Source organism: Camelus bactrianus, chromosome 23 (genome assembly GCF_048773025.1).
Source record: "Camelus bactrianus isolate YW-2024 breed Bactrian camel chromosome 23, ASM4877302v1, whole genome shotgun sequence".
NCBI classification, from domain to species: Eukaryota; Metazoa; Chordata; class Mammalia; order Artiodactyla; family Camelidae; genus Camelus; species Camelus bactrianus.
The window spans coordinates 33236712-33251320 of NC_133561.1; the positions used below are offsets into that span (position 1 = coordinate 33236712).

At 50.6% G+C, this 14609-nt stretch overlaps 1 protein-coding gene across 1 annotated transcript; it reads right to left on the reverse strand.

Moving 5' to 3' along the window:
* Nucleotides 1-800: 800 nt before the first annotated feature.
* On the reverse strand, nucleotides 801-11259 carry FMOD (fibromodulin). The gene is made up of 3 exons (XM_010946421.3): nucleotides 11023-11259; nucleotides 7340-8327; nucleotides 801-2684 (listed from the first exon to the last, which is right to left on the reverse strand). The coding sequence occupies exons 2-3, from the start codon at nucleotides 8316-8318 to the stop codon at nucleotides 2533-2535; spliced, it is 1131 nt and encodes a 376-aa protein (XP_010944723.1). The 5' UTR covers nucleotides 8319-8327; nucleotides 11023-11259; the 3' UTR covers nucleotides 801-2532.
* Nucleotides 11260-14609: the final 3350 nt, after the last annotated feature.

Here is a 14609-nt window from a genome sequence, read left to right on the forward strand (position 1 = left end):
ATATATTCAGTAAATAATATATTCAGCTTAATAAATATCAGTTGTGGTTATTTCTCTATTAGAAAATAGTGAATTGTCTGAAAAGTACAAGCCTAGTCCACCCTCCTAACTTACGTAACATTTGATAAGCACCTTGCGCTAAAGCCTTTCAAGAAAAGTACATTGAGAGCGGAGGGTTCAGCTCAAGTGGTAGACTGAGTGCTCAGCATGCAGGAGGTCCTGGATTCAACCCCTAGTATTTCCTCTGAAAATAAATACCTCCCCCCCAAAATCTTTCAAAAAAAAAAAAAAAAAAAGAAGGAAGAAAGAAAAGAAGAGAATATGCATTGAAGGGGTGAATAAAAGAATAAATGCGCCACTGACCACGTACTGTCCTCTTCCAAGCCCAACTGTGCTTTGCAGTACTTGACTTGCCGCTAGGGGGCAGGAGCAGTCAAGACAACAATAGTCTGGACCAATCGTCCCCAGAATTAACTGGGTGGTAGACAAGGGAGGATGGTTGAAGGAGACAAATGTTAGAATGATTGGGGGGGGTAGTTTTCTTTTATCTCTTGGGGACCAAATGTTAGGAAACATGTAGCTAGTGGGACTGAAGGTAGACTTAAAGAAGAACTTTCAGAGCACACAGTTTGCTCACCAGAGGCTTTATACAGGTGACTTTTAAAGAACCCCTTACCTACATCTGCCCAAGCAGAAGAGATAAGAAAGTGGGCTCCCCCAGTCTGAGGCCTGTGTGACCCCACTAGGTCCCCTTAAAGTAACCCCTTTGTGCCTGTCTTAAATGACTCCAGTCTTGCGGGTGCAATCGTAAAATAACTTTATTGGTCAGGTTAGCCACCACTCATGCTTTTCCTGTAATAAGGATCCTTTATAGAGGCATGATGGTGTTCACATGCAGATGCTTTTTGAAGAGCCCTGGGGCAGGGGGCAGCCTTGCCCCTCACACCAGAGCTCCTTTGTTGAAATGAGCTGGTTTGGCTTTTGTGGATTTCAGGGTCCAAAACCAAGAACACAGACCAAGGATCACTGCTTTGCTTTTCCGGGAAAGTGCTTCAAAGCATACACTGTATCAGGGATGCAGTGGCGTCTGGGCAGGGACCAGACTAGGGCCAGCTCTCCTCAAGCAGTCCTGCCCCTGGCTGCCCAGATGGCTTCATCCCAATAGTACCCAAAAGAGCAGGAGAGTTAGGTCTCCCCAGGCAACATGGCTTTCAGCAATGGGAAAAATTAATCGCTCTCCAGCCAAGCTATAAAGCAACAGCCACCTTCAGTAATGAGGGTGCAGCACAGAGATGTGAAAGCAGAGGGTTTTGCACTCAGCACAGGCAAGATTTGGCTGCCTGGCCAGGGCTTCATGGGCCCAGTGAGCATCTCCAGCCAGAGCTGGTTTGGCTCACTGCAGCCTTAGGACAAAACAATACAGATAGCGAAACAATACCACAGCTTCCTCCTCTGGGCGAGCAGGCAAGTCCTGGGCTGGTCGGAGTCTTTCCCTCCCGACAGGATATAGACCTTTCTGCTTGCATAAGAGGAGAGGACCAATTACCCTTATATGCTTTGAGAACCACATGGCCTCTGCCTTTGAGGATAAAGACCACGGAGGGAGCTGCTGGGAATGCAGAGAGTGCTGGGCAAGAATGAAACTGCTGGGGTTGCGGCCTCAGTTCAGCCACCTTGAGGTGTGTTTACCCCCATTCCGGATGCTGAGGATAAAAACAGTTCGGCCTTTCCTCTTCTGAAGCCTGATCCACCTTCAAAGAACTGCCCAGCTGCTAACATGCAGCCCGATACATTTTTCTAAGCCTGAGATCGGTTGTCTCCTCCCACGTCAGGTCAGGAATATTGTCATCATACTGGTGACCTCCAATCTGGTAGCTTGCAAGGAGTGAGGTTAGGAAGGTGTAGAGGTGACTCTTGGTGCCCTTCCAACCTCAGACACAAGTGTGAGTTCTCTGCACAGGCTTCTGGGCAGAAGCCCACATGCCTTGGGGGTCTCCTGCCTCTGTTTAAGGCGTACAGAGGGGTCTGTGGAGCATGGTTGAGTGGGTGAGGCAGACTCAGGAGGAGGCAGCTGGGCAAGAGGTATATTCTGAGCAGCAGTGAGTGGGAGCCCAGGGTAACTGCACAAGCAGCCCAGCCCGTGGGAAAGCTGTCAAGTGCTGCTCACAGGGTCAGAGACTGCTTAACAAGGACGGCCATGTACCACTGCCCAGACAACTTTTAAGGTTCATTACACCAGATCACGGTGAAGAACTTAAGGGTAATGAGATTTCTGGGGTCGGAACTTCAGGGGTTACTCCGTCTGCCACCACTTCTGTCCCGGAAAAGAGAGTTTCGTGTCCCCCAGCAGAAGAAGGCTGCCCGACCCCTGATTCGACCTAAACCTGCCTACAGGGAAAAAGACGATAGAGGAAGCCCACGGACTTCTGCCATATGCTCTGCCCCCGACCTTCCAGCAAAAGCCAAACCAAACCATCAAGCCAGATGCGGAGGGGCGCGGGGGCTGTCGCCGCGCGCCCGGTGCGGGGCGGCTCAGATCTCGATGAGGCTGGCGAGGCGCAGGCAGAGGGGCGCGTCGGCCGGCATGGCGCTGCGCTTGATCTCGTTCCCGTCCAGGCGCAGCACCTGCAGCTTGGAGAAGTTCATGACATCCACCACGGTGCAGAAGCTGCTGATGGAGAACTCTGTGGGGACAAGAGGGGCGGGGGTGGGCAGGAGAAGCCCAGATCAGGGGCCTGGATCCGCAGTGAGGCCAGACAGCCTCTGTTTAAATACTTTGAACTTGGCTGGGTGGGGCAGGCGCTTTCCAGGATCAGAGTCATGCAGACTTGCAACCAGTTAAGGGGCAGAACTAGAGATGAGGGTGGGGGGGGCGGTGTCTGCCTGCGTCTGTCGCTCTGCGTCCTAGCCACCCACCAATCTGTACACTACTCCGCAGACCCTGGACCGTCCTTGAGAGTCCTTCCAGTGAGGTCTTGGTCTTTTCCCGCCTGTGAGCATCAGAGGGCAGCAGAAGGCAGTTAAAGACGAACTAGCAGCTTTGAAGTACGTGATTGTTTTTTGGAGAGTAAGGAGTTGCTGAATTACTCGAGACTGGGGAAATGGAGGGACTTAAATCTGGAGAATTTTCCTACCACTCTGCAGATAGAGAAAGTGGCAGGAAATTAAAGGGCGAAAACCTGGGCTGAGAGACAAGGGTCTTTGCGTGCAGAGCTTGAAGGGGGTTGCCGTGTGCATTCTGAGAGCAGCCAAAGGAGTGAGCAACGCCCTGAGGTTCAAGGAGATAGAAATTCATAGACAAATGGGGCTGCTATGGAGCTCAAAAGGCAAGTAAATAATTCCCTTACCTCCTTTATTTAATATGATACACTTTACCCTCTTTTTTCTGTAATCTCACAAGTCCCCCCTTTTAAAGATTTCCCCCCCAAGCCATGTAATCCTAAAAGATACAATATAGTTCTGTTTGGTTTAAACATTAACCCTTCTGTTGTCTTTCACTCTGTTCCCCTTCTGGTCATCCTCTTGGACAAGTCAACCACCTCTATCTGTCACCTACTGGATCAGGAACTTGAAAGCTAAAACCCAAGAACTCAGTTAAAACTCCAGCAGGGACAGCAAAAGTCACCACTGAAAGGCTGCTGAAGCCCCTACAGGCTGCCTTCAGCCTGTAGGGTGCATGAGGGCGCCAGGGAGATGCTCCTGTCCGAGGGGCTTTGGGTGGAGTCGTGTGGCGGGTCTTAGTAAGCTGTATCTCCAGGGCTGTAACACTCAGGCAGACGCCGAGCTGGGCTTGCTTTTCTTCACACTAGAGGCATTCCTCAGCTTGCCGTTGTGGTCAGGAGCTGTGTGTCAGCCTGGGGCTGGGCAGAAGGAGTGGGAGGAAGGCTTTCCTGTCTCTCTTCCAAGGGTGAGAGTCAAGGGCGTTGTGGATGGAGAGGTTATGGGTATGAAACTGAAGGTTGTAAGGAAGACTGTACGGAGAGCTTAGATAGATGAAGAAAGTGTTTCTAAATCAGCACTGACAATTGTTTTCAGTCTCTGTTAAGAACTGACTTGTGGTGGGGGCGGCGTATATCTCATTGGCAGAGCTTGAGGTCCTGGGTTCAATCCCCAGTACCTCCACTTAAAAAAAAAAAGAATAACTTAAAAACGAAACAAAAAAAGAATTGACCAAGAGGAGATGGGGTAAGGCTGCAGCCAATTAACTTGTACTGCGCATGTAAGGTGGGAACCCAGCCCCAAAGAATAATGAGAAGAGAAGGGGAGGTGGAAATACCCTGCTTTGGAGAGCACTCAGAGAGGAGGGTGGAGATCTGGAATGCTTTTGGATCTCTCCTTTCTGTCCCAGGGAATAGACCAAATGGCCTCCCAGTGGGCAGGTGGGGGCGGGGCGAAGGCGAGGGGCGGGGCCTGTGGTGTCTGCGTGGACTGGGTGAGGTGGGGTGGGCTGGGGAGAAATAAAGTGGTCCAGCTTAAATGCCACTTCCAACCCTATCGGGGACTGCAGTTAGACGTTCTGTGATAGAGTTTTCTACCCCAGCCTGAGGTCTTCGGAGCATCTGCTGAAGTCCTGGATCCCAACTGTACAAATATAAATACAGGGGACCCTTAGGGCCTGCTCGACACACACTGTGTGTAGATTCTAGCCATACGCCCGGTACTGGGAGCCGCCCCCCCGTTTGTCTTCCCCAGGCTCATGAAGAGGACAGGGCTTCTGCTTGGAGACTCTGGAGGACACTTTTCATCCCAGACTAAATTCTGACATAAGTCTTTCCAAATTCCTCCTGGCGTACCCGCCCTGCTCCACCGAATCCCAGAGCCACTGGATAACATTCTGAGCTGTGTTTTCTGCTGTTGCCAGGCTGGAAAAACTGAGCGAGATGCTAGTGGGAGAAGGAAGTGGGGAGAGAGAGGGCGGGGCCTAAATCCCCTGCACACCCTTCAGCTCCTGTCTTTCTTTTAGCGCCCCCTTCAGAAGGTTGCTTCAGTCCTGCCTTTAACCTCCCCCCACCCTCCCCACGCCTGGTCCCTGGCTGGCTGTGCTGGGAGACTTCCTTCACGTTTGCTCTAGGGAAGGGCCTGAGCTTGGAGAACTGTCTTTCCTGCTGGTGGTCTGAATCAGAGAGATTCTCCTTCCATTCTCAGCCAGAGATGCCTGACTCTAGGCCCTTTGACTCTGAAGGCAGAGGCTCAGGGTTCTATGCTACATGATCTGGGGGACCTGGAGAGACTGCTTTTCCTCCTCTGTGCCTTAGTTTCCCCATCTTTGCAATGCAAAAAATGAAACAAAACAAAACTATACCTGGCAACTTCAAAGTGGCAATTAAAAGAAAAGCTTGTAATAGTTACTGTGTATTGCTTTTTCAGTTATGTGCCAGGCCCTGGACCAAGTATTTTACATGTGTTAATCCACTAATTATTTATCGTTTACTGAGACTAAATGATAACCAGATAAAGGGCTTTGGTTTAAATTGCACCAGCAGGGGTTTAGGGCGGACACTGAAGATTATTAGGTTTGACTTAAGGGAGAACGATCTTGCAAGACCTTAGGACACTTGATTGAAGTGATTTTATCTTTGGCAGAGCTTTTGGAGGGGGTGGACCGTCTTGTATCTGAGCGGCAGGTCTGGTTCTGCATGAAGGCAGAGTGGTGACAAGGTGCTGTGAAGGAGCTTTTCTCACCCCCAGATTTCACTGATTGTACACTTAGGCAATAACTAATGGCTTCCCTCCCATGACAGCTGCTCTTTGCTGTCACATTTTCGGGGTCAGACTCTCATAAAGCACAGCATACAACATGACATTTCTGTAGTGACAGTCCTTCTGGATTCAGAGTGGGTGGCAGGTAAGTAGTGGTGACTTCTGGGTGGGATGACAGCTACGAGCAAGTGTCAAACCCTTCGCAGCAGGCAACATTTTAGAGACGACTTAGAGACACCCCCCCCAACCCCTGCCTGGGGAATAGGAAAACCCTCGAGAAAGGGAGACTTTAAATACAAAACGGTTTGCACTGTACAAGATGGTGACTTGCACTTCAAACTAGACATCCAGACACCTCTTCACCTCGCCCGCCCCCCTGTCAGCCTCTGGGACTGGTGCCTCTCTCACTCAGAGGCTGTCCAGCTCGTTAACATCTTGCCAAACGACTGCTCTGCTCCCTGAGGCCAGGGCAAGAAAGGATCCGCGGGAGCGGATGTCAGCTCAGTCCCCTATCTGTGCTTTGACGATGCCACTCGCTCTCAGCAGGTTCTACTTCAAAGCCCTTTGCCAGTGGCCATTAATGAGTCCTTCCTTCCCCAGGGAGGGAGGTGCTTTGCTGCAGAGGAAGTGAGGTTAAATGCTGGCTCACAGTACCTTCCAGCTGGGATTAAGACATCAGAGGCCCCGGGGTAGTGTGAGCACATTCTGAACACAAGATCCTGAGAGGGGGCTGAAAAGCAACTACAGAATCCAGCCTGAAATGAAGACCTTTAGCTCTTGGGGACAGAGAAGCAGCCCTTTAGGCCTTTGCTGGGAAGTGTCTGGAAGACAAGAAGCCAGCGCCCTTGTCCATCACCCCAGGGTTTTGTGATGGTCAGGTTCATGTCCCCCTAGGGGGCCCTCTGCCCTGCCACCGGGGGCGCCTTGTACTCCAGGGAGAACCAACCAGGGCTGGCGCATTCAGCTCCGAGAGGCTACGAATTCTTTCCACCAGTTGTTATGTTTAAAAACCAAATAAACATCTGAACATAAGACCAGGCTGTAGAGGCAGGAGTCGACCATGTGGAGACAGAGAGGTCGTCCTCTCTGGGTCAGTGCGTAAGTACGGACGCCTGGATTCTCGGCAGCCCACTTATCTCCCAAGATGGCCCCTGGAAGTTGAGCTTAAGTCTCCTTGTCTATGAACTGCCCTCCCCCAAACGCTTCCAAACTCACCTCGTGCTGCTTAACACGTCACCCCTTCCTTCCTCTTAGACACAGGAGTTTCCTGGCTGTCCCCTCCAGGTGACCTGTTAAATGCCTGGTCCCTTGGTTTGTGGCACTTCTCAGAATGGCTCTGTCCTGTGTTCCCCCAGCTCAAATCCACTTATCTCTAAAGACCTAGATTGAGACTTACCTCTCCTGGGAAGTCTTCCGCACCAACCCCCTCCCCACTGCCTTTCCCAGCACCACTGTGCCATCTAAGAGCACGCCATTTTGTACCATTTTTGCACAGAGATCTGGCTGGGCTTTCAGGTTGCTTCACTGGCACTCTTTGGGTCCCCTACTTCTAGTTCTTCTGTATTGCCACCAGCGCTCAGAGTCGGGTCTTTGCAATGCAGCAGACAGCCCTCCCCACTCCCCTTTGCCAAAGTCTCACCATTGATCCTATTCCCTTGGAGGTAGAGGTTCTCCAGGTTGGTGCTGACTGGGGGGATCTTCTGCAGCTGGTTGTAGGAGAGGTCGAGCTCAAGGAGGCTGCTGGAGTTGAAGGTGTTCGAGGACAGGCCATGGTTGGTGAGGCTGTTGTGGGACAGGCGTACATACAGGAGCTTGGGTGAGCCCCGGAAGTAGCTGTCGGGGACCGAGTAGACATTGTTGTGCTCGAGGTACAGCTGTTCAAGGGCTATGGGCAGTCCATCAGGCACCTTCCGAAGGTGGTTGTAGCTCAGGTCCAGCAAGATCAGTGACCGGAGGCCTTTCATCGAGCTGCCCACTTCCTGGATCTCGTTGTGTTGGAGGTACAAGGCCGTGAGGTTCTCCAGCCCCTCCAGCGCATTGTTGGGGACCCTCGAGATCTGGTTGTGGTCAAGATGGAGCTCCCTCAGGGAGCGAGGCAGTGGGCCGGGCACCCGGGTCAGGTTGTTGTGGTCCAGGTACAGCCTCTCCAGGTGCTTCAGCTTGGAGAAGATCTTCTTGCCCACTTTATCACTGGTGATCTGGTTGCCATGGAGAGCAATCCAGAGCAGCCCTGTGGCGTTGTCGAAGACGCCCTCCTGGATGGCAGAGATCTGGTTGTTCTGGAAGTAGACGTACTTCATGCGGGAGGGGACGAAGGGCAGGTACTTGAGGTTGCGGTTGTCACAGTACATGGCTGTGGGGAAGTTGGGGGGGCAGTCGCACTCCTGGGGGCAGTCGCGGGGCTCAGGTGGGGCTGGGGAGCCGTAGGCGTAGGCTGGGCCTTCCTCCACGCCGTAAGGGTAAGGCTCATAGGGCTCGTAAGGGTAGGGGTCATAGGGATCGTAGTAGGTGGACTGCTGGTTACGGAGGTACTGGAACCACCAGTGGGAGTCATCATCATACTGGGCCCAGGAGAGGGAGCAGAGCCCTGCCAGCAGCAGGAGGGAGGCCCACTGCATTTTGTCTCTCTGCAAGAAGGGAGGGAGGGAGAACAGAGTAAGCAAGCATGAGTGAGACTCCAGGGAGGCAGGGAGGCAGGGGAGGCGAGCCTTGGGCTTTGAGCTCTGCAGCTCGGACTCCAGCGTCAAACCGCCGGGAGCGGCAGCCTTCCTCACTTCCTCCGGGCCTCCTCCCAGGGCCACCTCTGCACACGTGGTCCAGCTGGACCTTGGCTACCTCGGGGGAATCTGGGTGCATTTTCCTCTGGTCACAGAGTCACGGAAACATAGCCTTTGATTAGAAGGCTCTTGAATGGAGGTGCTACAGTTTGTGGAGGGGCAGCTCCATAGGGGCCTCTAGCAACCTGGAGGAACTCCTGAGGGAGCTGGAAAGCCCACAGCAACTCCCATGGGCGTGGGAGTGGTGGAAGGCACTCTTTAGGCCTGAATCCACATCCAGTTTGGACCCTCCAGGGAATAATGTTTTCCAAGAGTCCAAGGAAAAAGCCCCCTGGCTCTTTCCATGTCTCCGGGAAACCTCCAGAAGTGGCCTGAGATCTCAAAGGGGAAGATCTGAACTCATTCTGGAAGATCTTTTGGTCTCTTGGCAAGGCAGTGGGTTTCTGGTTTTGAGTCTATGGAGAAGGGTCCGGTCCCTCTGCAGCCACCACAAGGCTTGGGTCTGTAGCAGCGCCAGCATCTGTGACAGTCTGCTGGTGGGGGAGCTCTCTGGTTGGCTGTTTGTGGCTACACATACGACTTGGCCGGAACAACGTCTTCATATACCAGTTACAGGTCCCCTACAGACAGGGGACACTGGCACCCAGAATGGCCCTTGTCTTCTAGGGTGAGTGCCGAGAGCGTGGAGTCTGAGTCAGTGTGCTTGGCTGTCTTCTGTGAGGTCTAGTAAAGTGTCAGTGCTTCTCATGCCCCACCATGAACATGAGGCAAGAGTCACAGGGGGCCAAGAGAAATGAATGAGCAGCATCAAAAAGTGAAACAGGAATTCAAGACTCTTGTGCATGCCCAAGGGAACGTGGCCATTAGAATGGGATTCTGGCGTCCTTCTCTCCCATCCCGAGCCACCCGTGATGACTTCTAGATTATCTGGTAGCCCCCTACCTAGCCACCCCACAATGGCCATACAAGCTCGAATGGGCATTTGGGCTTGTATGCTAGTGAGATGAGAACAGGGTAGGCTTGGAAAGAAATGTGGGCTTGGTATCATCTGAGAGGGAAGCTGAAGGTGTGGAAGATGAGGGGACACGGGGTGGCATCAGGCCGGCTGTCTTACTCTCAATACCTAGAGCCAAAGCCCTGCGTAGCTCCTGCGAGCAACGAGTCTCTTAGTGTCACCCGTGAACAGAGAAACCTTAGAACATTTCTTGGTCCAGGAATAGTCACATACAACATTCACATTGCTGTTGGGCCTTGCTGGGCTTGGCAACTGTGGACAGGAGGAAGAAAGGAGTCTAAATGCCAACTGCAGATCCAATGAACTGATGAGAAGGACCCTGACGGTGACAATCAGTCCGGGTCACCTTCTGGCCACCGTCTTTCTCTGGCCTCCCTGTCCCCTGAAAGTGGTTCCCTTAGGCCCGCTTCGTTCCAGCAGCCTCTGGGCCACAGAGGAGAGGCACCTGGCTCATCCTCAGGCAGCCTCAGACAAAGAGCTCACAGTTTCTGAGAAGCTGACCCAGCCGCCCACTGCCTGGGCACGCTGGCTGGGCCCTGGCACTGGCCAGGGGAGAAGACGGATGGAGTGGCCCACCGCCAGGAGCACATTTTTCCATGCACAGCTCTGGGCTGCTGTAGGACCAAGCTGGCTGTCTGGAGGCTGGCACAGTGAGCCTCTGTCTCCATTTCTCCTTCCAGACCAGGCACCTTGGCAAACAAGAGCCCCCTTCCTCTTCAAGACTCGGCCTTCCCGGGCTGCCCACTTCGGCCTCTCCTTTGGAATCATGACTGCTCAGAGGGTTTGGTGGGGACCTTACGCCTCTCTTAACCCCACCCCCTTCCCTTAGCAACGCTGCTCCTGGGTTGTGTACCCTCACATTTCCTCCCTGGTGCTGGAGACCCTCCTGCGCTCGGAGTTCTGTGATGTGGGCGGTTTCGAGGACTGGCACCCTGCACGTTGGGGAGCTTACTCAGGACTCCCTGCTGTTCTTTGACGTCTCCATTCTAGAGACCCAGCTCTCCATTCTCCCAGAGTCCAGAGAAGCTACTCCCCAACGTGGGATGGCTCCCCACGTCGCAGCTCCTGGACATGGTCAGTTCTCCACACTTCTCTGTGTTCTTTCCCTTTCACCCCAGCAACACACACACACACACACACACACACACACACACACACACACACACACAACTTCCTCCTCCATCTCATAACGGTATTAGGTACCACCACTGCTCTGTGAGAGAGACTGCAGGGACACAGGGCTAGGACAGTGGCTTCCCTAGACACCTGGCCCTTTGCTTTTTCATGCCTGAGAATCGGAGCCCCACCCCACCCCAATAGCCAGAGAGTAACGGCAGGACACAGGTAGCATGTTGGAGTCCCTTGCTCCTACTCTCCTTTTCCCCCTCCAGCATCCTGGGACACAGCCCAGATGGGGCAATGAGGAATGACTCCTCCCCGCCTGGCCCTTTCCCCGCGCCCCAGCCCCTTTCCTTTATTTCCTTTTTGGAACTACCAGGGACGAAAACTGAAGTAAAAGGACTAACTTACCTCGAGTTGAACCCTTCAGAGAGTGCCCACGTCCCTCTGTCTGGCCTCCTTGGTTGGAGGATGTGTGAGAGGCAGAGAGAAATGAGAGCGTCTACTGAGAGTGTGCGTGTCTGTGCCAGGCCAGGGGCCCGCCCCCAAATTCCTAATCAAATATTGTGAAGAGTGGGGATGGGGAGCCTGGATTCTGGCTTTTTCGGCTCTGCTGCAGGGGCGGAGCTCACACTCAACCGCGCAAAATCCTCCCGTCTGCCTGACGCTATAAAAACCACCTCCTTTCCACTCACTTATCTTCCCTGAAGCATTGGCAGCTCTGGGTCTCTTTCTGCTGAATGAGTTAGCGGAGCCCTAGAAGTTATTTGTACAGTCCCTTACGAAGCGCCTGGATTTCTCATTAAACCCACAAGGGCAGATGCAGGTATGGGGAGGGCCAGGCTTTGGGAAGAGGCATCTTAACTCTCTCAGCAACCCACGTGTCCCACGGGAGGTCCAGTGCTCCCCCTTCTGGGCTTAAGTGCCCCACAAGGGGCAGTGGTTAGGCCACTGGATAAGGGAGCAGGACATGGGACAGCTGGCGCTCGGTCCAGTTTCATCCCTGACCCCTGTAGACTTATCTGGGCTGCAGGGCTTCTCTCTCCCCACTCGGGTGAAGGGGGAGAAAGGAAGTCTCGTGTTTGCCGATCACTCGCTGTGCACCCTCCTCTCATGCTCACGATGATTTTGATTGACTAGGTTAGCAAGGGGTCTTGAGATCATTTGTGTGAGGTGACTGCTGTCGTACCCATTTGGCAGATGCAGAGACCCGGAGCAAGGGGAAGGCAGGGTCAGAGAAGCAGGCAGGAGCTAGACCGTGAAGGGAACTTTAAGCCCTGGAATGAAGTTAATTTTTACCCTGAATGTTTAAACATCAACACGTGTTAAGCAAAGGAAATGAAGGAGTCTGACTCATATTTTTAAAACCACATGGGAGAGGCTGCTGTGCGGAGAAAAGCGGGGAAAGGGTGGGAGCAGGAGGCTCTGCCCGACTGGCTCCGTTGGGGCGGTGGCAGACTGGGCTAGTGCAGCCGAAGAGAGAATACTGTGCTTTTTTAGACAAGAAGCTGACAGGCCTTCAAGGTGGATCAGATGGGGTGTTAGGGAAAGTCAAGGATGAGTCCTTGACTTTGATCGGGTGGTAGAACCACTTCCCAACGTTAGAAAGATGGGGAGGGACAGAGTCCACGTTAGAGGTGCTTGTTAGGCATTCCCGTGGGGGCGTGCAGGCAGTTGGGTAGACAGCTCTGAATCTGAGGTTCAAGGGCGAGAAGAATTTGGACCACATAGAATCTCAGATGAGCCCACGAATCCTAAATGCTCTTCCCGCAACTAACTGCCTGATGCCAACGTCTAAGAAATGCCCCTTTACAATTTTTTTAAAACTGTAGTAAATCACACGCAACATAAAATTTACTCTGTTAAGTTTTAAGTGCACAGTTCAGAAGCGTTAAGTATTGCTGCAAGACCAGTCTCCAGAACTTTTTCATCTTTCAACACTGAAACTCGGAATCCACTCAACAAAAATGTCCCATTTCACCCTTCCTCAGCCCTGGTCAACCCCCGTTCTGCTTTCTGTCTCTATGAACTTGACTGCTACCGTACATAATTCATGTAAGTGGGGTCATACAGTATTTGTCTTTTTTGTGACTGGCTTATTTCACTTAGCATGATGTTTTCAAGGTTCATCCATGTTGTAGCATGAGGTCGAATTTCCCTCCTTTTAAAGGCTGAATAATATTCTGTTGTACGCACATATCACGTTTTGTTTACCCATTCGTCTGCCGACGGGCACTTCAGCTGCTCTACTTCTTAGCTGCTGTGAATGATGCCGCTACGCACACGGGTGTACAAATGTCCCTTTGAGATGCAGCTCTTAGTCATTTTGGATACATGTTCAGAAGTGGAATTGTGGGATCACATGGTAACCTGTTTTTAGTTTTTTGGAGGAATTGCTGTGCTGTTTTTCACAGTGGATACACCATTTGACATTTCCACCAGCAGTGCACAAGGGTTTGAATTTTAAACACTGCTTGTCTTTTAAAGATAATACCAGTTGAGAAAGCCTCAGATTTGAATTTGAAGAACTTAGAATTTGAATTTTAAAGAATGGCAGTTTTGGCTCCTCCAGTATGTTTGAGCTGTTGCTATAATATGTAGGCTCTCAGAAAGGTCCTTGTTGGGGACCCACTCTTTTCAGGACTTTCTAAGAGTTTTTTTTAAAAAAAGATTAAATATAATGAATGGGCCTTTGCTGACTATCTACTATAAACCAGATGGTTTACTTACATTATCTCATTTAATAATCACAGTAGATTTTTTTTTATTGAAATATAGTCAGTTTAAAATGTTGCGTCAATTTCTGGTGTACAGCACAATAGTTCAGTCATACATATACATACTTATGTTCATTTTCACACTCTTTTTCATTATAGCTTATACAAGGTATTGAATATAGTTCCCCATGCTATACAATATAACCTTCTTGTTTATCTATTTTTTATACTAGTTAGCATCTGCAAATCTCAAAATCTCAATTTATCCCTTCCCACCCACTTCCCCACCTAGGAAGTTTGTTTTCTATGTCTATGAGTCTGTTTCTGTTTTGTAAATAAGTTCATTTTCTTCTTTTTAGGCTCCACATATAAGTGATATCATGTGGTATTTTTCTCTTTCTGGCTTACTTCACTTAGAATGATGATCTCCAGGTCCATCCATGTTGCTGCAAATAGCATAATTTTATTCTTTTTTATGGCTGAGTAATATTCCATTGTATAAATATTTCACAGCTTCTTTATGCAGTCATCTGTCGATGGACACTTGGGTTGTTTCCATGTCTTGGCTATTGTAAATCGTGCTGCTATGAACATTGGGGTGCAGGTGTCTTTTTGAAGTAGGGTTCCTTCTGGATATGTGTCCAGGAGCAGTATTCCTGGGTCATATGGTAAGTCTATTCCTAGTCTTTTGAGGAATCTCCATCCTGTTTTCCATGATGGCTACATCAAACTGCATTCCCACCAGCAGTGTAGGAGGGTTCCCTTTTCTCCACAGCCTCTCCAGCATTTATCATTTGTGGAATTTTTAAGGATGGCCATTCTGATTGGTGTGAGGTGATACCTCATTGTCGTTTTGATTTGCATTTCTCTGATAATTTGTGATACTGAGCATATTTTCATGTGCCTTTTGGCCATTTGCATGTCTTCATCAGAGAATTGCTTAAGTCTTCTGCCCATTTTCGGATTGGGTTGTTTGGTTTTTAATTATTAAGTTGAGTGAACTGTTTGTATATTCTGGACATTAACCCCTTGTCAGTCTCATTTTTTGCAAGTATTTTCTCCTCTTCCTAAGTTGTCGTTTTGTTTTGCTGATGGTTTCCTTTGCTGTGCAAAAGCTTATAAATTTAATTAGGTCTTATTTGTTTATTTTGCTTTTATTTCTATTGCCTGGGTAGACTGCCCTCTGAGAACATTGCTAAGATTTATGTCAGAGAATGTTTTGCCTATGTTTTCTTCTGAGAAGTTTATAATGTCTTGTCTTATGTTTGTCTTTAAGCCATT